The sequence below is a fragment of the Pipistrellus kuhlii genome, unplaced genomic scaffold (assembly GCF_014108245.1).
Source record: "Pipistrellus kuhlii isolate mPipKuh1 unplaced genomic scaffold, mPipKuh1.p scaffold_m20_p_30, whole genome shotgun sequence".
Classification (NCBI taxonomy): domain Eukaryota; kingdom Metazoa; phylum Chordata; class Mammalia; order Chiroptera; family Vespertilionidae; genus Pipistrellus; species Pipistrellus kuhlii.
The window spans coordinates 2,914,702-2,935,835 of NW_023425530.1; the positions used below are offsets into that span (position 1 = coordinate 2,914,702).

At 49.0% G+C, this 21,134-nt stretch overlaps 1 protein-coding gene and 1 long non-coding RNA gene across 3 annotated transcripts; one reads left to right on the forward strand and one right to left on the reverse strand.

Moving 5' to 3' along the window:
- Positions 1-58: 58 nt before the first annotated feature.
- On the forward strand, positions 59-9,957 carry LOC123653317. The gene is made up of 3 exons (XR_006743049.1): positions 59-377; positions 8,083-8,217; positions 9,766-9,957. It is a non-coding gene; the product is annotated as an uncharacterized LOC123653317 (long non-coding RNA).
- LOC118731428 (KH-type splicing regulatory protein) lies at positions 9,220-20,705 on the reverse strand. Of its 2 annotated transcripts, XM_036460073.2 has the most exons (19): positions 20,339-20,705; positions 18,646-18,742; positions 18,005-18,043; positions 17,629-17,668; positions 16,478-16,527; positions 16,117-16,188; positions 15,286-15,343; positions 14,861-15,035; positions 14,390-14,488; positions 13,921-14,019; positions 13,693-13,795; positions 13,054-13,154; positions 12,824-12,968; positions 12,583-12,743; positions 12,394-12,503; positions 11,929-12,017; positions 11,633-11,833; positions 11,471-11,548; positions 9,220-11,198 (listed from the first exon to the last, which is right to left on the reverse strand). In XM_036460073.2, the coding sequence occupies exons 1-19, from the start codon at positions 20,570-20,572 to the stop codon at positions 10,921-10,923; spliced, it is 2,229 nt and encodes a 742-aa protein (XP_036315966.1). In that variant the 5' UTR covers positions 20,573-20,705; the 3' UTR covers positions 9,220-10,920. The 2 variants fall into 2 exon arrangements, with proteins under 2 accessions (XP_036315966.1, XP_045445116.1); XM_045589160.1 differs by lacking the exons at positions 17,629-17,668; positions 18,005-18,043; positions 18,646-18,742; positions 20,339-20,705 and adding an exon at positions 16,784-16,941 and having other exon boundaries at positions 16,478-16,575.
- Positions 20,706-21,134: the final 429 nt, after the last annotated feature.

The following is a 21,134-nucleotide window of genomic DNA, read 5'->3' on the forward strand; positions in this document are numbered from 1 at the left end:
CGCCAGCACGCAAAAGGCAGCGGGGCATTCTGGGAGGGGAAAGAGAAACCAAGCACTGACTGTCCCGCCCCATTACGGAAGTGAGTTCCAGGAGGCCGCGTCACCATAGCAACCGAAGCCTCAGCCACGCCGCGCAGCCGCGGCACCACTACCTCTTTGGAGTTCGTTTCTTCTCCCTGCCCCGGGGCTGGGGGAGAGACACATCACCATCCTGCTAAATGATTGGGCCAGGTGCCCTTGTGAAGTTGAGCCGAGCCGGAAGTGGTCAGGGCCAGAGAGGAGAGGGGGCGCGGTAACCCCCCAGGCCGCAGGCAGGACGGGTCTGTCCAAGTCTAAGCTGCCCCGGATGGGCAGACCCCCGAGGCCCCAGGAGAACGGTAACATCGTGGGGATGGCAGGCTTACTGGGGGAAGGAAAGGAGGCTATGGAGGGCAGGAGGGAGGTACAGGTACCCCACCGCATCCGACCAGGTGTGCACAAGCTCCTCGCACACAACATAGTAGTAACACAACTGAGCATGCTCACAGATCAGCCATTCGTTAGTCCACTTGAGCATCTGCTGTGCTGGGTTGAGGGCGGTCCACCGTGACTGTCAAACCAGCTCCCTGTCCTCTTGGAGATGACAGTGTAGTCGAGGAGACCGTCTTAGAAAACGGTGCCTACAACTCAGGAGATGTCAAAGAAAAAGCAGAGCGGGCTCTGGAGGCTTAGAGAAGAGGGGAGGTTTAAGCTGGGCCCTTTGGGTTGCTTAGGAGTTGGCCAAGCAAAGGCAGAGGGAAAGCGGGACACTAAAATTGCATCATAAACTACAACACCCCATAGGCTCCTCACTCACTGCTGTTATGTCAGGAACTGTAAACTACTAGAAATAGAGGGACAAATGAAACAGATATAGTCCTTGCCCTCATGGTGTACACTGGTTGGGAGGCAAAAGACAAACAAACAACAACAACAGCAAAGACAAAGTCATCACTGATCATTGCTGTAGAGGAAATTGCATTCCAACACAGGGATGAGGGGTTCGACCTGAAAGCGCTGATGTAGGGATTTCCCAGGAATGAGGGGAATGAGCTTGGCAGTTTAAGGGACAGAAAGGAGACCAGTAGGCTACTGGGGCTGGACCAGAGTAAAGGAAGGGGAGGGTGATATGGGATGAGTCTGGGGGATGGACAAGTCCCTTCCCCCTATCTGAGCCACAATGTCTTTAACTGTGAAATGGGATGATAAGAGTTATTATGATGCTTCAAGGAGATGCTGCATGCAAGGGGCCTAACCTGCCCTGGTTCACATCCTTATCCACAGAATCCACAGCAGCAGTAATGTATGCTATGCCTGGAAACACCACTGGGCCTGAATACCCACCCTCAGATGTCATCCTAGGACAAAAGTGGGTTTGCCACCAGACCTGTGTCTGGTATCACCCCAAGGACATGCACCGAGCTGTGGATACAGCTCTACAGGCACCAGCGACTCTCCCTCTGGGCACCACAGACATCCTCAAGTCTCCCCATCTTTGTGATGGGTGGCCCAGGCTGCGACAAAGGGACGCAGTAGAACAACAAATCACTATTTCTCTCTCTCCCTTCCCCTCTCTCTCTAGAATCAAAAAAATTTTTAAAAAGAAGGTGTGCCCCAGCTAGTTTGGCTCAGTGGATAGAACATCAGCCTGTGGACTGAAGGGTCCTGGGTTTGATTCCAGGCCAGGGCTCATGCCCAAGTTGCAGGCTTGACCTCCAGTAGGGGTCGTGCAGGAGGCAGCTGATCAATGATTCTTCCTCATGATTGATATTTCTCCCTCTCCCTTTCTGGGGGAAAAATAAAAAAAATTTTAAAAAAATTAAAAAAAAAAATATATATATATATCCGTATTTTATATATATCCGTATTTTTCGGACCATAAGACGCTTCGGACCATAAGACGCACCAGTTTTTAGAGAAGGGAAATGAAGAAAAAAAGATTCTGAAACAAATAGTGTCCTAAAATATTTTATGTGCATTAAAACCCAACATCACAGTCATAAACACATGTAATCAACCCTGTAAAGTAAACAGCAGCATTTAGAACCATTTTAGAGCCGGGCAAGCACACAGAGACCACACAGAGCCGGGCAAGTAAAAAAACTTTTTTTTTTAAAGTATATGTGTAGGCTATATTTGGACCATAAGACGCAGGGACATTTCCCCCCCCACTTCTGGGGGGAAAAAAGTGCGTCTTATGGTCCGAAAAATACGGTAATATATATATTAAAAAACAGTAAATCATGTGCTTGGGTGAGAAATAAAAAAAAAGAATGACATCTAACCCTCACCACACTGCTGCTGCAAGGTCCAGCTGCTCTCCCATTTTACAGATGAGGACACAGAGGCTCAAGGCAACAAAACAGTGCTGAGGTGGGGAGCTTCCACAGGGCCTTTTCCAGAAGTCTCGATGTATCCTCTCCTTCCCTTTACCCCTGCACACATGAACTCTCACCCTGGGCACCAGGAGCCCCTGCAGCATGATGTCACGAATCTTCCATACCTGTTAGGTGTTGCCTTGGGTCTCCTGCCCCAGCAGCTGCTCCAGCCCCACATGGTAGAACCTATAATTAGTTGCCATGTTCTTTCTAAAAAGTTTTTTTTTTATTATTGATTTTTAAAGAGAAAGGGAGATAGATACATTGATGAGAGAAACATTGTTGGCTGTCTCCTGCATGCCCCTAATGGGGATCGAGCCCACAGTCCTGGCATGTGCAGCATGTCCGAGAACTGAACCAGTGACCTCTTGATTCATGGGTTGACTCTCAACCACTTAGCCACACTGGCTGGGCAGTCACAATGTCCTTGCACTGCATCCCTTTGTCACAGCCTGGGACGCGGGACAAATTGTTAAAAATCGGGACTGTTCCGCCAAAAGCGGGATGTCTGGTCACCTTATTATAGGGGTATTTACCTACCCTGCCTTCTTGGTTCTCCTCCAGTATTGTTGTTGTTTGAAACCTGTGATTGCATAAACACACTCTGTTTGCCAAAGCCTAAGGAGGCGGAAATCAAAACCTCAGGTGTACATTTCTATGATACATGATCTTTAGTATATTGTGGTACAGCCATTATGGAAAATGCATGGAAGTTCCTCAGAAAATTAAGAAGAGTTATCATGTAATTCTGTTAATTTTTTATCGAGTTTTATTGGGATTACATTAATGAACAAAATTATACAGGGATCAGGTATGCAATTCTATAGTGCATCATCTGTATATTGTATTGTGCGTTCACCGCTCCCAAGTTATTCACTCTTACCATCAGTGAGGTTGAGCATCTTTTCCAAAGTTTAAGGTTCATTTCTTTTTTTTTTTTTCTTTTTTCTTTTTTTTAATATATATATTTTATTGATTTTATACAGAGAGGAAGGGAGAGAGAGAGAGAGAGAGAGCTAGAAACATCGATGAGAGAGTCATCGATCAGCTGCCTCTTGCACACCCCCCACTGGGGATGCGCCCGCAACCAAGGCACATGCCCCCGACCGGAATCGAACCCGGGACCCTTCAGTCCCCAAGCCGACGCTCTATCCATTGAGCCAAACCGGTCCTGGCAAGGTTCATTTCTTTTGTGCATGCATATCTTTTGCTTTTTTCCCCCCTAATAGATTTTTGGTCTTTTTAATTTCCAGGAATTCCTTATGTATTAGGGTTATTAGTTATTTGTGATATATTGCAAATATTCCCTATCTTCCAGCTTGTCAATAATCTTTTTAAAAACATATATATTTCATTGATTTTTTACAGAGAGGAAGGGAAAGGGATAGAGAGCCAGAAACATCGATGAGAGAGAAACATCCGTCAGCTGCCTCTTGCACACCCCCTACTGGGGATGTGCCTGCAACCAAGGTACATGCCCTTGACCAGAATCAAACCTGGAACCCCAGTTCGCAGGCCGGTGCTCTATCCACTAGGCCAAACTGGTTAGGGTTGTCAGTAATCTTTTAACTTGTTTTTTTTGTTTTTGTTTTTGTTTTTACATGCAAAAGTTATCTTAAATTTTTTTTTAATCAAATTTGGGTATTTTCTGTTAATTCTTTTGGATTTTGATATATAGTTGTTTGTTTTTTCCTAATACTGGGTTTATAATGGAATTCTATGGTTTTTTTAGTACTTGTGGGATCTATTTCTTACATTTCTCGATCCATTTGGAAGTTCTCCTAGTTTTTGGAATGAGGTAAGGATTCAATTTGAACTTTTTCCAAATTGCACCCCACTTGTCCCAATATAATTTAATTAAAAGCCTGTCCTTCCTCCATTGAGGCAGTCAGTCTAGCCATATACCAATTTTCCACATTCACTGAACTTTCCACTCTGTCTTAGGACTGGGTTTATCCCCTTGTGCACTGCCTTTTTTTTTTTTTTTTTTAATGAGGTGGCTTTATTTGGTTTTAGTATCAGCTGGGCTTGAATGCTCTTCTGCCTCCCCAAGTTCTTCTGGCCATTCTTGCTTGTTTTTGTATATGAATGTTAGAAGCAACTCAACTGGACTACAAAAATGTCACATTTGGATGACATAATTATAAACTAATTTAAGGACTCTTGGTTCCTCTGAAATATTTGAATCTTCTTAACCAAGAACATTTATATATACCTTCTGTTCAAAGTTCTTCTCACTTAGGAATGTTTTATTCAAGTTCCCCTTGATTTTCATTAGGACTTCGCACAATCAGAAATGTTTGGCCTAGTTTGTATTTTATTTTTGTTGCTATTGTAAATGGGGCCTTCTTTCCCAACTGGTGATTTTTGTATACATATTAGCTATATTTTTAAATGTCTTTATTGATTTCAGAGAGAGAGAGAAACATTGATGACAGAGAATCATTGATCAGCTGCTTCCTGCATCCCATGCCCCCTCCCCCCACCTTGGGGGGGGGGGATATCAAGCCTACAACCTGGGCATGTGCCCCGACTGGGAAACAAACTATGACCTCCTGGTTCATGACTCAACCACAGAGCCACACCAGTCAGGCCATGTTGGCTATTGAATTCTGTATGTCAATGCTACATCCTGTTACTTTACCACATTTTTTAAGTCTGTTTTATATGATTTTGAATTTCCCAGAAATATAACCACATCATCTGCAAATATACATGGTTTTACCTCCTTCTTTCAAACTCAAGATTTATCAAATTGCTTTCTATTATCTCTTGCTTTAGCTAATCCTCTCATACATTACCAAGTCACAGTTGCAAGAATGGGCAGTTTTGCCTTGTTCCCTACTTTAGTGCGGAAGTAAGTTTCCATTAAATAAGATGCTGGCTGAGGAGATATTTATCAATTCCTATTTTTTTTTCTATTTCAAATTCTAAGAGAAAGTTTATTTAAAAAGTTAGAGGTAGTAGAACTGAGCCAGCTGGGTTGTGTAGGCTCAGGAAACAGGTTAGAAAAGCAAAAGAAGGGCCCTTGGAGCTTAAGAGAGACAAAGGTAAAAGTAAAGAGCCTGGTGGGGAGCCAGAAGAGAGGGAAGGAAAAGTCGGGAGCACTCCTCTCTCTCTGTTTTGTGGTGTTTTTAAATCCAGAATGCATGCTTAATTTTGTCAAATGTTCTTTCTGTGTTTATGAGGATAATGATGACTCTTCTTGATGTTATTACAATAAATTATATTGAACCATCCTGGCTTTCTTGGAATGAATCCCACTTGCATGTAATTTTTTAAAAAAACATGCTTTTGGATTCTATTTTACAAGCAAATTCTGGAGAAACTAGGAGGTGGAGGATCCTTCAAGTGGGTGGCCATCATGTTTCAGGAATGCCTCCCTAAAGTGGGACCATCAAGGTCAGCAGTGTGGACAGTAGTGAGCTGGGTATTTTTTTCTTTAATGTATTTTTATTGATCTCAGAAAGGAAGGAAGAGGTAAAAAGAAACATCAACGATGAGAATCATGGATTTGCTGCTTCTTGCACACCCGGATGTGTGCCCTTGACCGGAATTGAACTTGGGACTCTTTTTAAAAAAATATATATTTTATTGATTTTTTTTACAAAGAGGGAGAGGGATAGAGAGCTAGAAACATTGACCAGCTGCCTCCTGCACACCCCCTACTGGGGAAGTGACTGCAACCAATGTACATGCCCTTGACCGGAATCGAACCTGGGACCTTTCAGTCCGCAGACCGACACTCTATTCACTGAGCTAAACCGGTTTCGGCTGAACCTGGGACTCTAATCTGCAGGCCAATGCTCTATCCACAGAACCAAACCGGCCAGTTGAGCTTAGTACTCTTGTACCTTCCCCAGTGAAAGTGTGTGGGCAAGAAGAAGGCAAGTGAAAACCACTTAAATCTTACCTAAAAAGGAATATTTCAATCTAAATACCCATTCATAGAAACTAGTTATTAAATTATGGTATACCGACACAATACTACAGTGGTTAAAAAGAATTATTCTCCTTATGTGTCAATATAGAATCAGCTGTAGTCATATTGAGTAAACTGGCAAATCAGTGTCTTCACTATTATATTAAAAGTGGAAAAAGAGTACCAGAACTGGACTTGTTTACACATTACATGCCTAAAATAGCTACAAAGGGAGACACACAAAAAAACAGAATACTTGGTTGCTTCCAGGAAGGGTGAAACTGGGTGGCTGGGGACAGTGAGGTACACTTCACTTTTTCCTGTTAGTGTAGTTTGGCATAGTAGCTTTGCAACTGTCCTACTTATCAAAAAAACAACCACCAACCAACCAACCAACAACAACAAAAAAATCATGTAGGACAAAAACTTGAAACTAAAAAAATATAAAGGTGGACCGAAACCAGTTTGGCTCAGTGGATAGAGCGTCGGCCTGCCGACTGAAGGGTCCCGGATTCGATTCTGGTCAAGGGCATGTACCTTGGTTGCAGGCACATCTCCTGCTGTCATTGCAAGCCAGTAGGGGGTGTGCAGGAGGCAGCTGATAGATGATTCTCTCTCATCGATGTTTCTAACTCTCTCTCTCTGTAAAAAAATCAATAAAATATATTTATAAATAAATAAAATAAAAAGGTGGAGCAACAGGCAGATGTCTGTGAGTTGGCCATCCACCAGCACCTAGAGAAGCACATCCTGTGTGAGCCCTTCCTGACCCTCTACCAACAGAACCTGCTCCTAAAAGCCTTTCTGGCCTCCATTGTGCAGAGATCCTGCTTAAAATAGCACAGGAGCTTACGCTACAGCCCCAAGTATCTCCAGGCCTCAGTCGATCCACATACATTGGGAAATGAAATTTCCTCCATTAAGCAGTACAGGTGCAGGCTATGGCCTCCCAGCTATGACATTTAAGGTCTAAATAAAATACTGGCCCCAAAACTGTAAATACATTTTAGAACATATCTACATGAGATTATGACAACTTGCCAACCACAGCTCAATTCAAAGCTATATACAATAGATTCGTAAGGTGGAAAGTAGGGATAACTGTCCCGGCCAGTGTGGCTGAGCAGTTGAATATCGACCCAAGAACCAAGGTCGCTGGTTCGATTCTGGGTCAAAGCAGATGCCAGGGTTGCAGGCTTGATTCCCAGTAGGGGTGCATGCAGCACACAATTCCTGTAGTTTGCAGTTATAAAAAGAGACCTTTGGTGATGTTTCCATCACTGACTGAAAGTAGGAAAAAGCAATGAGGCTAAAGGAAGGGAGAGCATCTCTATATAGCTTGTGTGGCTGAGTGACCAGTAATAACATGAAATCCTGTTTTAACCCAGCCTCCCTGACCCATTTCCCTCACTAGTCCTAGGACTGTCCCTCCTGATTCATCGGCAAATAAAACAGAGGGCTGGCCCTAGCTGGTTTGTCTCAGTGGCTAGAGCATCAGCCTGCGGACTAAAGGGCCCTGGATTCTAGTCCGGTCAGGGGAACACATGCCTGGGTTGCAGGCTCGATCACCAGTAGGGGCTGTGCAGGAGGCAGCCAATCAGATTTTCTCATTGTTGATGTTTGTCTCCCTCTCCCTTCCTCTGAAATCGATATATTTAAAATAAAAATTAAGAGGCCCGTAAAATTGTTTTGCCCTTGTCTATGGGTGGAGGGCAATAGTGCAGCTGTGACTAAGAACTGACTCCCTTCCTCCCACTCCTCCAGACCTTGACAAAAGCTACAGAAAACTTTGCTAGGTGCTGCTGTCATTGCAAGCCTGTAGAGATGGCAGGGGGCTGGAGGCTGATTCTCCCTCATCCCAGTACCAGCACAGGGCTAAGGGAGTGTACTGCGTGCAAGGTGAGCCCAGGATTCTAATCTAACCTGTCCACGTGACCCTAAGCAATAGCATCCCTCTTCTGGCCCTCTGTACAAGGTGGGCTTTCTGGAGGCCATCAACTCCTACAGGGACTAGTTCCTAACAAATGTGGAAGGTCACAGGGCTGTGAGTGGTCCCATCTAGAGGCAACACTGTTGCTGGCCTCTGCTTGGTGTTGCCACTTAAGCCTCTGGACCCAGGTAATCAGATTCAGAATGTGAGACCTGATAATTTTAAGTGTTAATAGTCAACCGTAAATCCAAATGGAACACTCCTGCTATACCATGTGCAAGATGACTGTCCCTGGACCAGACAGGTCAAGTAGCCCCTTAATTTACTCTCCCATCTCCTGACATCCTTGGGAGGCCATAGCCTGCCACCAAGCACTCGAACTGGTGCAATTTCCATGGACAGAATAGGTTTCCACCTCGATTCTCCAATGAGAGCACATGTACCAAGGCCAGGCCGATTCTGGTGAGGCAGGCCGCATCCATGGGAACGCAAGCCCCTGGGGATCATTCTGGGTGCTTTGCTACCCAAGTTCCCAGAGGAAAGAACAGGGTGCATCCACAGCGATATGGCCTTTTCCTCCCAAAACAAAATCAGAGGGTAGAGTCTTTGGATGGGGCTAGTACCCCACTCTTATTAGCCAAGCCTTGTTCCTCTAAAAAACACAACTGCGGCCAGCACACTCTTTTAGACAAAAAGCACTTTATTTAACAAAAAAGAAAAAGAAAAAAATGGGGTAGGGAAAGAAAAGTTATAGGAAAGTACAACGTGCCTGCTGAAACTATTTTATATTTGTTTTCTTAAAAAAAAAAAAAAAGAAAGAAAAACCAACAAAAAAACACAACACAAAGCTCGTGATTTCCAATCACCATTACCAGGCTTTACAACATCTATGAAGAACAAACATCTGCTTCAAAGTCCTATGGGGGCAGGTAGGGAACAGAGAAAGAGAGACGGCACCCAGCAGACATGGGGAGGTTTTGTTATCATTTATTTGTGAAGTTAAAAACGAGCGATAAAAAGTAAAAACTGCCATACAATTTTTTTTTTGTTTGTTTTGTTCTCAATTTGTTTTCAGTTTCAATGTCCTCTTGAACAGATGAAACATGACAGACCAGTCCTGGGAGAAGGAACGCGGGAGGGGAGGGCTGCGAGAAGCGAGCTAGGGCAGGAGGAGCGAGAGGAGCAGAGAGGCTGAGGGGCTGGACTGATGTAGGGCAGGGGGTGTGTGTGGGGTTCCCTGCAATATCAATACCTGGTCCAAGGAATGTTCCAACTCTAACTAAAAAAAAAAAAAAAAAAAAAAAAAAGCAAGTGACTTTTTTTCCTTTTTAAAAGTTTATTTTAAAAACATGAAGAGGGCCAAGGGTGGCAGGGGAGAAAATAAGTTGTTTTCCTTGAAAGAAGCAGTTTTAGGGAAGACTAGGGGGTGGGGTATAGAGATTTTATATATATATATATAATTTTATAGGTTTTGTTTCACTTATTGTGTTTCTTATTAAAAAAATTTTTTTTGGCAGAGAGTTAATTCTCGCTATCTTCTATGGCTGGCTCAACATGAAGGATCCCAATTTTGAAAGAAAAGAAAGGATGTGAGACACAGAATGAACGAGAGAGTGAGAGCCGGGCATGACCTCCAACCACTCACAGAGAGGGCTCCCCTGCGCCCTGCCCCCATGGCAGCCATCGCTCTCTCGCCTAACAAATGGAGGGAAAAATCAAAAACCAAAATATAAGCCCCAAACACAACAAACAATAAAAGAATTTTCACAGATGAAGAAGTTCACATTCATTCGATTCATTGAGCCTGCGGAGAGGGAAGAGATAGGAATTGGTCACTACGGGAAGGGGCAGGCAGAGGTGGAAGATGGGGAAGGAAGGGGGCCAGGAAGCCCCTCTCCAAGCCAGTGGCTAGCAGGATGTGTCTGTAACTGTCTCTAGTCAAGTGCTCCAGGGACTCAGCTGAAGTCAGACTGGCTCCTTGATGGAGGAGGAGAAAGAGCAACACAAAGGCAAGAAGGAGAGAAGCAGGGGCCAAGGGAGAAAGAGAAGCAAAGTCAGGGTCTGCAAGGAGAAGGTGGTGGGTGGCTCCCGGCGCATCACAACATGAACAGTCTCAGAGATCACGGTGTCCCCACAACACCCCTGTGAGGTAGGTTGGAACGTGGCAGCGATCATCATGCCCACTTCACAGACAAGACCGGGACACAGACACGGGCGTGAGAGCAGAGGCCGAGCCCAGGGGCCGAGCCCCTTTGCAGGCTCCCTGTGTCCTGCTGGAGCCAGGGCCACCCCACGCTGGGGCTGCCTGCAAACAGTCACTTGGACACCGTCGGGGAGAAGATCGTGGGTTTAAAAACAAAAAGAACAAAAGCCAAAAAGTAATGCAGAAGGAAAAATATCCATTTTCTTCCCAAGTGGCCAGATTTTGAGTTAGCAGCCAGGATGGTGACCAAAGTGCAGTGCCCGGGCTGCCCACCCCCAGGACTACCCACCAGTTCAAGTTCCACCTTTTATCCGTCTCGCACTCTCCCCCAGCATCACGACAGCATTACACAGGAACAAGCGAGCCGGCGGAGGGAGGCCTCTTCTTTAACCTCTGGACCCAGCGCACACTTCCCCTGGCTCATGGGGACTCCCGGAGACCTCCAGCCACGCGGCCCCCGCTGCAGGCATCAAGGACACACCCCGCAGGGGAAGGGATTTCCGGCGCTACCCACTAAGGCAGGATGGACGGTGGCTGGGGGTTGGAAGGAAAAAGGAGGAGGAGGAGGGTGGCAATTCCCACTTGCCTGCTGCTGTCCCTGCTGTGTGGGTGGAGGCTGGGGGCCCCCAGGACCAGGGGTCTGTCCGTAGTAAGCGGCTTGCTGTCGGTAGTATTCAGCCCAGGCGGCACTATAGTCTGGCTGAGAGCCTGGGGGAGCTCCTGGACCCCCTCCAGTGGCCACTTGAGCTGTCGGGGAGAAGAGGGTGAGTGGGGCTGGGCAAGAGTGGGCCTGGCCCTGCCTTGCCTCAGGCCCCACCAATTCAGCCTGCTTTTTTAAAAAAAATTATGTTAAAGTACAACTTATATACAATGTTATATTAGTTTCGAGTATAGAAGTAATTCGCCATTTAAATTCCTTAGGATGTGATCATCATACTAAGTCATGGTACAAATTCATAATAATGACTACGTTCCCTACATTGTACTTGCATCACTGTGACTCTTTTTGTATAACTCACCCTGCTTCTTGTAGTACTCCTCCCAGGCCTTTGTGTAGTCCTGCTGTGGGGGAGCTCCAGGCTGCTGCGGCTGCTGGCCTGCAGGAGGCGGCACCAAGGTCAGAGGACCCCTCTTCCGCCCCTCTGGCTGATGTGAGCCCATGTAGCAGCCCACACACTCACCAATCTTTTTGTAATACTCTTCCCAGGCCTTCGTGTAGTCTGACTGGCCAGCAGGTGGGGGCTGTGGGGGCTCGCCCTGGGCAGGTGGGGCTGCGGGAGCAGGAGCGGGGCCGGGCACGGGGCCTGGGGGCTGCTGGTAGTAGTGTGAGTAGTAGGCGGCCCAGGCTGCATTGGGGTCTGCGGCGGCTGCGGCGGCTTTATCTGCAGGAGGAGGGCAGTGCAGTTGAGGGTTGACACAGAAAGCCAATCCTGGGCCCAAACCCCGCGCTGCCCCTCAAATGGGTAGCCTTACTTACTCGGGTCATGAGGAGCAGGTGGTTGCCACTGGGGGTAGGTATTGCCCCATCCCTGGGGTGGGTACTGGTGAGGAGGGGGACCACCGGCACTGTAGGATGAGAAAGATGGGGGACACATGAGCAGGGGCTGCTCCTTTGCAGGGTATGGGTGGCTAGTAGGAAGAAAGCCCAAGGAAAGATATGAGACAACTAAATGCATAGGATCCAGGCTATGAAATAAAGTATCACAAAATCAACATGCACAGATTTATGTATGGGGTGAAGACCAAGGTCAACACCTGTTGCATCTTATAAAAGGTGGTGTCTATGAAACAAAGCTGGAACGGATCGTGTTTGGGCCCGAACAATCATTGCTTCTGAAAGATGAGGACGGACCTCTCGGTGGTAAATGGAAACAGGGCCCATCACTTTTCTTGCCAGCATAGACACCATGTCACAAATCCCAGGCAGCTGAAGAGTACTCACTGAGGGGGAGCCCCTGGTGGCCCCTGATTGAAGGGCCCAGGATTGAAGGGCCCCATGGGGCCTGCAGGGCCTGGACCTCCTGGGCCTGGTCCGACTGGACAGAGGGGACCCTGGAAGGAGAATGTGACAAGGTCAGCGGGTGGGAGTCAAGAGCTAGGCCTAGGCCCCCAGAGCCCTCCATGAGCCCACCTCAATCTTCTCCTCGATGAGCTGCTTGGCGTGATCAATCTGCTGGGGCGAGCCCCGGATAATAAACAGTTTAAAGTTGGGGTCCCCATTGGGCGGCAATTGCCGGGAGATCTCTACAAAGGCGCCAGTCTGCTGGTTTATGGCTTTCACGTTCTCGCCACCTGCAGGGCACACAGGCAGTGAAGGGAGGGTGGGAGGAAAGAGTGGGTGAGGGACGAAAGGCAGGGAGAGGCCTCCTCACCTCGGCCGATGACTAGCCCACACTTGTGAGTGGGGATGGAGAAGGTCATCTCCCCACCAGGCGGGCCCCAGTTGCCTTGGCCCCTTCCTCGGCCACGACCCCCTGGGGGCATGCCAGGACCCCCCGGAGGACCTGGGGGACCACTCTGCAAGACAGGGAGACGGAGAAATGTAGGACCAGGCCCATCCTCTGCCCCCACCAGCTCGTCTCACCTACCCCATGCCACCTACCCTAAGGCTCTGGAGAAGGTCATTGATAATCCGCGCTGCATGCTCGCATCGGTCTGGGGGCCCCATTATGTGAGCTATCTTCTCGGGACCTGTCCCATCATCTGAAGCCAGCATCCAGAGAGCGGAGACACGATTTAAAAGAGAAGCACAACTCCAAACCACCACACCTTCTCAGGGCAGTACTGTGCCAAGCTAGGTGTCTGAGACATCTCAGACTCAGTGCCGCTCGCCTCACTCCACGTACTCAGGAGTGAGAAAGGAGGCAGGCAGGCCCCATGTCCCCAGAGAAGAAAATTGACCAGCTGGGCAGGGAGGTAGCTGAGGCTTCTTTCTGTAATTAGAACCCCCAGAACTAACGGATGCATTTTATAGAACAAAGAACAAATTTCTGAAAAGCAGGAAAGGGTCCCTCCACCCCACAGACCTGCCATCAGGCTCTCACAGGCTTGGCAGGAGCCCAGAGTTGGGTCAGTGATTTGATCCAGCCCAGAGTACCCAAGTTACCCAGGCTGCCTTGTTGAGATAGGGGATGTGCCCACAACCAAGGTACATGCCCTTGACCGGAATCGGACCTGGGACCTTTCAGTCCACAGGCCGTTGCTCTATCCACTGAGCCAAACCGATTTTGGTGGCCCTGACCTTGTTTAAACTGGATCCGCACACCGGCATCATTCTGGATCTTCTTAATCATCTCTCCACTACGCCCAATGACCACGCCAACAGAATGTCTAGGCACTGGCACCTGAGGGAGATGCAGAGAGAGGGTCAGCCGAGTTCTGTCCCCACAGCTTTGCTGCCCACTGGACATAAGGAGCTCCCCCCCACCCCCCAATAGCCCTCCATCTTCTGGGGGAAGCCCGCACTCACATCAATGCCCCCGCCAACCCGGGATCCATACTCATTCCGGTCCCCAAAGCCGCCCTGGTCTCGCTCCCGAAGAATGTCCATCACCATCTCACAGGCTTGCTGAAAAGACACAGAGCATGGTGCACATGGCAAGCCCTGCTGCCCCACTGCACCCCCAGCCTCCCGTAAACCAAGGGGTCACAGGCTTAAGCTAAGGACTGACACACAGATGCTGAGCTCTGTATTTGCCACTGAGAGGCAGGCATGGCCAGCAACACCATTTTCCAGATGAGAAAATGGAGGATCAGTTAGGACACTTCATGTACAAACCATTGTTGAAGGGAGAATTCAACACAAGAACATGAACACTGGGATGACTTCAAAACCAGTGCTTTTGTAAACCTCTCCACTTTTATTCAAATCTCCAGACAGCCCACCAGCTCTCGCTTCTCTAAAACCCACTATCAGCACCATCGCAGGGCACACTCACCTGCACTTTGTAAGGATCCCCAATGATCCGAAGGGGCTTGTCCACATTTGTATTTTGGGAACCATCTTGAATTAAAATCATCTTTACTCCAGCACGTTCCTTTAAAACCAATATCGAGGGGGAGATAAGAGATCAACCGAAGGACTTGTATGCATGCATATAAGCATAACCAATGGACGAAAAACTCTGGGAAGAAAGGGCATGTATGGGAGTGGGGGTGGGGTGGGGATTGTTAAGGTATGTACACATATAATACCTTAATAAAAAAAATGAGAAAAAACAAAACAAAAACCAATATCGACTATCAGTGTAGGACTTGCAAATAACTTTCTGGCGACCAGTGCATTTGGGGCAGGGTCCATGATCAAAAAGGATAAAAGACTGGGAAAGCAGCTGGGGGTGGGGGTGCTGTGCAGACCAGATACAGGATGGAAACTTTGAGATTAAAGGAACCTGTCTCCACTCCCTCACCTGTAGCTGTTTAATGGTCTCCCCGCCTTTCCCGATGACAAGGCCAGCCTTCCCTGCGGGGATCATAATCTCTTGCACTGTGCCATTCTGGCCCCCATTGGCGTTGTCATGGAACTGTCCTGGGGGGCCCCCACGACCCCGGGAGACGATGTCATCCAGCATCATCTTTGCTTTCCTGGGAAGGGGAAGAATGGGGTGCTGTCACTTGAAAGAGTACTGGCCTGGCGACCCCCCCACCCACCCAAGCTCAAAGCAAAGAGGGTGACTCCCAATACATGCATTTGACAGATGATGAGGAAGAGAGTACTACAGTCCCTGGGGCTAGGCTGCAAGGATATGGTGTGGGAGTCACCCCCAATTTTCAAAGGGATCAAGAGGATTTCTGCCCACTCCCATCACAATGACAGGCCCAGCCAGGCACTTACTGGACAGATTCTGGGGCTCCTGTCAAGGACACACTGCGCTCAGGGAGGCCACCACTGTCTGGAGAGAAGAGGAGATACGGTCAGTGCCTTTCCAGACCTGCCGATCCTGGAAAGGCTTAAAGTGGAGATGAGAAAACTTCCAGAACAACCACCAGCCACTTTTGCCACCATTCAACAGCCTGGCAAATCAATTTACCTCCCCAAACACCTGGGAGGCTGCCCTATGCAAGGCCAAGGTCAGGATGCTTCAAGTCCAACAAGGGAGACAAAACTTTTAGGAAAAAAGATGAGGTAGAAGGAGAAGCAGGTTCTGGAAGGTCCAAACCCTAGGCCATTCTTGCCACCACTAATGATCACATGCACACCCTATAGTCAACAAACTCCACTCTGCTAGAACAAGGCCTCAGAAGCAGACACTTACAGAGGAGCAGGCGGAATTGGGATTCAAACCCAGGCCCACCCTCAAAGCTTTTCTTTCCAATGCACTTTCCTGCCTCCCATATACCCTCTAGTTTCTACTAGATATTTATTTTAGGTGGCAGCTTAACATAATGGTTCACAGCAGACCTGGAATAAGGCACCGTGTTCAATTCTAGATCTTCTCCTTCATCTCTTCCCCAACCCAGAAAATGAAAACAAAAGTCACAGCTACACCCTGTGGTGCTCTAAAGTGGAGATACTTTACTGAGCCTGGCACATAGAAGACACTCAATAAATAATATAAACAAATATGTTTCATATCTATCAGTCAAGTTAAAAGTGAGAGGAATACTAAAGTGCGAAGAGCCCAGCCCCTGCATTCATTCTGGCGCAAAACTGGCTCACTCATACCTGGAGAGATCTGGACTTTGCAGCCTGAATCTTGCTGGATTTTATTAATCTGTTCACCTCCTCTGCCAATGACTAGGTGATGAAGAAAGGAGAAAAGTTAGTTACTTTAAAATGGAATAAAAAAAAGAAAAAGAAAAGCAGAACTGACAGAAGGAGCCAGCACCAAGTAAATGAGGTGTGGTGGGGCCACGTGAATATTCAAAAGGGGCGATGACCGTTCTTACAGTCCAGAAAGAACAGGCTAACAGGGGAAGCCCTTTCAGACCAGAGGGTTCTGGGTTGCCAGGGGCTTCCAGGACACTGTCCCAGGGTGGGGCTGTGGATATAATGGACACCCCAGAGCATAGTGACCCACACTCACTTAGTCCTACCATGCCGTCTGGGACCCTGTACTCCTCTGTCATTGATGTCCTGCAAAGAGACAATGAAGGTCTCAAATGGGAAAGCAAAGGGTCTCCCTAGAGCACGTGTCAAACACAAGGCCCGCAGGCCAAATCCGTCCCGCTAGGCCTTGCAATGTGGCCCGCACTGCGCTGTCATCACTGCACTCCGCTGCGTTTCCATCACAATGACAGTTTATGACTGTTCAGTAAACCATTCGGCCCGCGATTTAGGCTGGATTTTAGGTTTTGGCCCCTTCTCTGATTGAGTTCGACACTCCTACCCTAGAGAAAAGGGCCCCCGATGTTTCTGGCCTCTGACCCTGCTTCCCATGATGGGACCAAGACCTCAAAAGCCTATGCAAAATCTAGCAGCACGAGGCTGGGATCTCTCGCCCCACAGCAGGTCACTCCATTTCTTGAGGCCAAGTTTCCCCGCCCGGGCCACGAAAGGCCTGTTCTAAGGCAGAGCGGCCCCTGGACCAGTGCTGTCCCTAACTCAGGGGAGAATGAGCACCTGGACACTTTTATAGCAATCTGATAAAAGCTGATTTATTACGGCTGACTTTAAAAACAAACAAACAAACAAACAAACAAACGAGGAATTTTGCACTTTTTAAATTTCATTTCCTAGCAAATCATTTTTTTTTGGTATTTTATAAAAATGTTGGCCCACTAAAAAAATAAAAAGAAATAATGTGGTCCTACACAAAGGATTCTATGTCAGATTCATTGAAGTCATGGGGTGGGTTGGGGAGGAAATAAGGTAAGAACCCCCCTCCCCCCCATCAGCTCTCAGGGAATAAGCACTTGCAGAGGATGGATGAGAAAACCAGTCTTTTCTAGGAAGACAGATGTGTGTGCTTCTGGAGAGTCCCCACTCCAACAAAGGAAGCACCATGGTGTAGAAATCGCCATTCTGTCATTACAGTGAAATGCCACAACCCTCTCCTACCTCCAAACTTGAAGACATGTTAAGTACAGGGATAAAGGCAGCACATCCTACCTCTCAGTCCACTGTTTGGTGGACCAGCCCTAAATGGTGCAGGGCTCCCAGAGAGTTCTCCCTCAGGACAGTAAGAAAGGTCAGAGACAGCAGACAGACAAACATTTTCTCCAAATCACAACTTACCTGGGGGGAGGATGGATGGGTCCAAGTTGAGAACTGATGGCTACAGAGAGAAAATACAAAGGAAAGATTGGCATGGCTTCTCTCTGGAACTCAGAACACCACTGACCCCAGGTGCTTCTACCTACATGGGAGTGACTAACACTATTCCAGTCTAAGCCCTCCTGAGCACTGGAGCATCATGGACCCTGCTCACAACAGCACAGGCACTGGGTATTTCCGCCTCAGTTTCCAGGTGCTATAGGAACCCCAAAGATCATGAATCCCAGATGAAGAACACTTAGAGCCTCCATAAAGGACAGGTGCACAGTCCCCCCAGCTCCAAACAACCTCCTAAGACCCTGAAGTTGCCCTCTGCCTGCATTACCCAACGACTTACAGTCTCCCTGAGAGGCCAGTTTCTTGCTCTCCGGCTGGTCTGTGAAAGAGAGGACGTCAGATGTAGCACCCACCCACTCATCCACAGCCTCCTTACATCTGATGCTGGTGCCACACATCCTGGCAAACTATCCCCTTTTGCTACCCACCAAAATCAGAGCAGAGAGAGGAGAGACCAATCGCTAAGTCAAGCCAGACTTCATCAATCCTGTCACCAGCACTAAGAATAAGAGTAAAAAAGCCCTTGATTACAGGGAAACAATGATAGTGGCATCTGAATCCTTCCAGCAAAGGATCAGACCTGCCTTGGGCAGCAGGGTTCTGGTGGAAAGAAGTTGCTGGCCACCCAGGACAGCCAAGCTTTACTTATGTGGGGCCTCAATAACAGTACCAGCATTTCCCCAGCCAACCAGAAGGGGAGAAACAATCTTGAGAACTTACAACTTGGACCCAGCCAGTCAACCTGCTCTTCTCTCAGCCACCTGATACCTCAGGAGGGTGGCCCAACAAAAAGAATGAACAAAGCTGGGATTGCTGAGGTTTTAAAAGACTGAACAGCAGCAGGCTGCCCTCCCCCCGACTCTGAACCACATTCAAACAAAGGCACCTCACTCTCTAGCCTCCTTCCCAGCAAGTAGTTACCTCCATCTTCCAACTGCCTCTTTTGGCCCCCAAAACCAAAATCAGGAGTGCTGTTATTCACTGTTGTAGCAGCGTCGCCTCCAATTTTGGCTGCGATCTAGAAATGAAGTTGTAAGCAGAGAAGAATTAGCACCAAAAAGCAACCTCCGTGGGGCTCAGATCAACTTCTCGGAATCTCTCTTGTTCTCTGGTCTTGCTGTTTGGACCGAGAGTCAGGTTCCCTCTGATTTAGGGAAGAACTTGATGGTTAAGACATTCCAGAAGGATTTTTCACCCAAGGCCTCAGAGTTCAACAGTTAACTCCTTTCTCCATGGGTTTGGTCCTGAATTGTTTGTGGCCAGACTGTAACCCACACTAACTTGTTCTGGGAGGTAAAGGAACAGAAGCTCAGTGCCACTGAGGGTCCTCAGGTCATCTCCACAATGGCTGGGTTCTTGGGGGATGCTGAGGAGTATTATCTCCCTCACTCTCAGAACCTTAGCATTTGTGAAACAAATCTCAGGGAATTTTTTGCTTCAAGGCATCTGAAATCTTCATTTAAGGAAAACAAAAGACCCTTTTGGAGCACATGTTACAATTTAGCCACATGAAGAGCAACTTCAAATAAACCCCTATCCAACAAACCTAACACCAGATTCTGTTTGTGGAAGTATTACAAGTTTTCCAAAGAAACACAAACCGAAAACTAAGTATCTTATCTTTTCACTTCTCAACTATTTAACACTTTTGAGCCAAAGCTTTTGGGCTGTCCAGATGGGGGCCTTAACCCACCCCAACAGACAGCACACAGCACCAACTCCCCCAGTTACAGCTGCTCAATCAAGACAGCTCAGTGGGCAAGCAGACGTAAGTGCACATTAAAACACTGAAGTGAGAAAGCCTCAGAGCACACCGGGCGGAGCTGGGCGGTCACCTAACGGGGACCTCCTACCCTGTCCTGGAGGCATTGGAATTACCCGGGGCTGGGGTCTGGCTTCCGGAAAGGGTGGCAAAGTCCTCCCACTCCATGGGCCTCCTGCTCGCCAGGCTCTGGGGAGGTTAGTCCCGCCAGCATGTGTCACCTCCATGTTGTCATCAAGACTCAAAAAAGTGGTTGGGATCCTCCTCTCTTTCTCAAAAAGATACAGACCACGCTTTCAAGCAACCGGACGATCAAAGAGAGTCAGCTCCTATGCCCAGCCTCCCCATTTCACTTAAGTGCTTCAGTGAAAGCTCGGGCAGCACAAGGGTCCCCTTTCCACACTCAAGAGGAAGGACTACTTTTCCCCAAAGTCCCTTCTTCCTGGGGAGCGGGCTGAAACGGGGCTGGGTGGAGGGCAAACAGTTCTGTGCCCTGTCGGGAGGTGGGGGCCAAGTAAGACCCACCCGGGAAGGTGGACCCTTTCCTTCCAGAACCGTGGAGCATGCTTTCGCGGACCCTAAGGCGGGGCAGAGGTATCCCCAGCACTCGGGGGCCCCTGCACACCCAGGGACCGCTCTTGGGAATCCCCGGACGCCCCTTCCCCCTGCAAGGGTCACCCGTGGGGGGACCCCACTCCAGGCGCGCGGGGCGGCCCAGGCCCCAGCTTACTGCTCCACGAGACCCCGCGGCGGCCACGGCGCCCCCTTACTCGCGACCCTGTGCGCGCGCGCACGTGACCCCGCCCCCTCCCCCGCCGGAGCGCGCGCCACTCAGGCCCGCGGCCACCTCACCTGGCGGGCCCGCTGCACGGCGTCGGCGAAGGCGTCCTTGCGAATTCCCGGGCCACCTCCGCCTGAGGACTGCGAAGGGCCCCCGGACGACCCTCCGCCCGGGCCCCCGCCGCCTCGGTCCCCTGCGCCTGGCGGGCCCGGTGGAGGGCCTCCCCCGGCGCCTCCGGACCCCCCGCCTCCGCCGGTGGTCGGCGGCGGCCCCGGCGGGGGTCCTCCCGTGCTGTAGTCCGACATGGCGCAGCGGGGCTGGGCCTGGCGCGGCTGCTGAAGCTGAGGAGGAGGAGGCGGTGGCAGCAGCACCGGCGGCGGCTCAACGCGGGAACAAGGCCTCGCTCTACACAGCCGCAGAGCACTCTGGGAACCGAGCGGCTGGGAAGACGATGGGGGGGGCTTCCCCCCTCCCGCCGCCGTGACGGACGGTAGGATCGAGCCAATAGGAAGTACCCGCCGCTCCCCAGACACCAATCAAGAGCTCTATAGTGAAGCGACCAATCGGAGTGCTGCGAAAGGCACTGGGTAGGAGGCGCTGTGTGACTGACAGCTCTCGGAGGCAATGCGCTGCTGGCTGCCGGCGCTAGGTTGGCCCAATGAAGTGGAATTCCAGAATCGCGGGGCGGCTTCAGAACCGATTGACCGCTCGGAAGAGTCAAGCTTACAGGAAGGAGGAGCCTAGCAAATTGATCCTTTGAACACAAGCCAATAAGTACACGCGGAAGGCGGTCCTGGTAAAGATTGGCAGTCAATTTAATCCAATCCCTTACGAGGTCTGGGTAATGCGCTTGGGTTTGGACTGGCT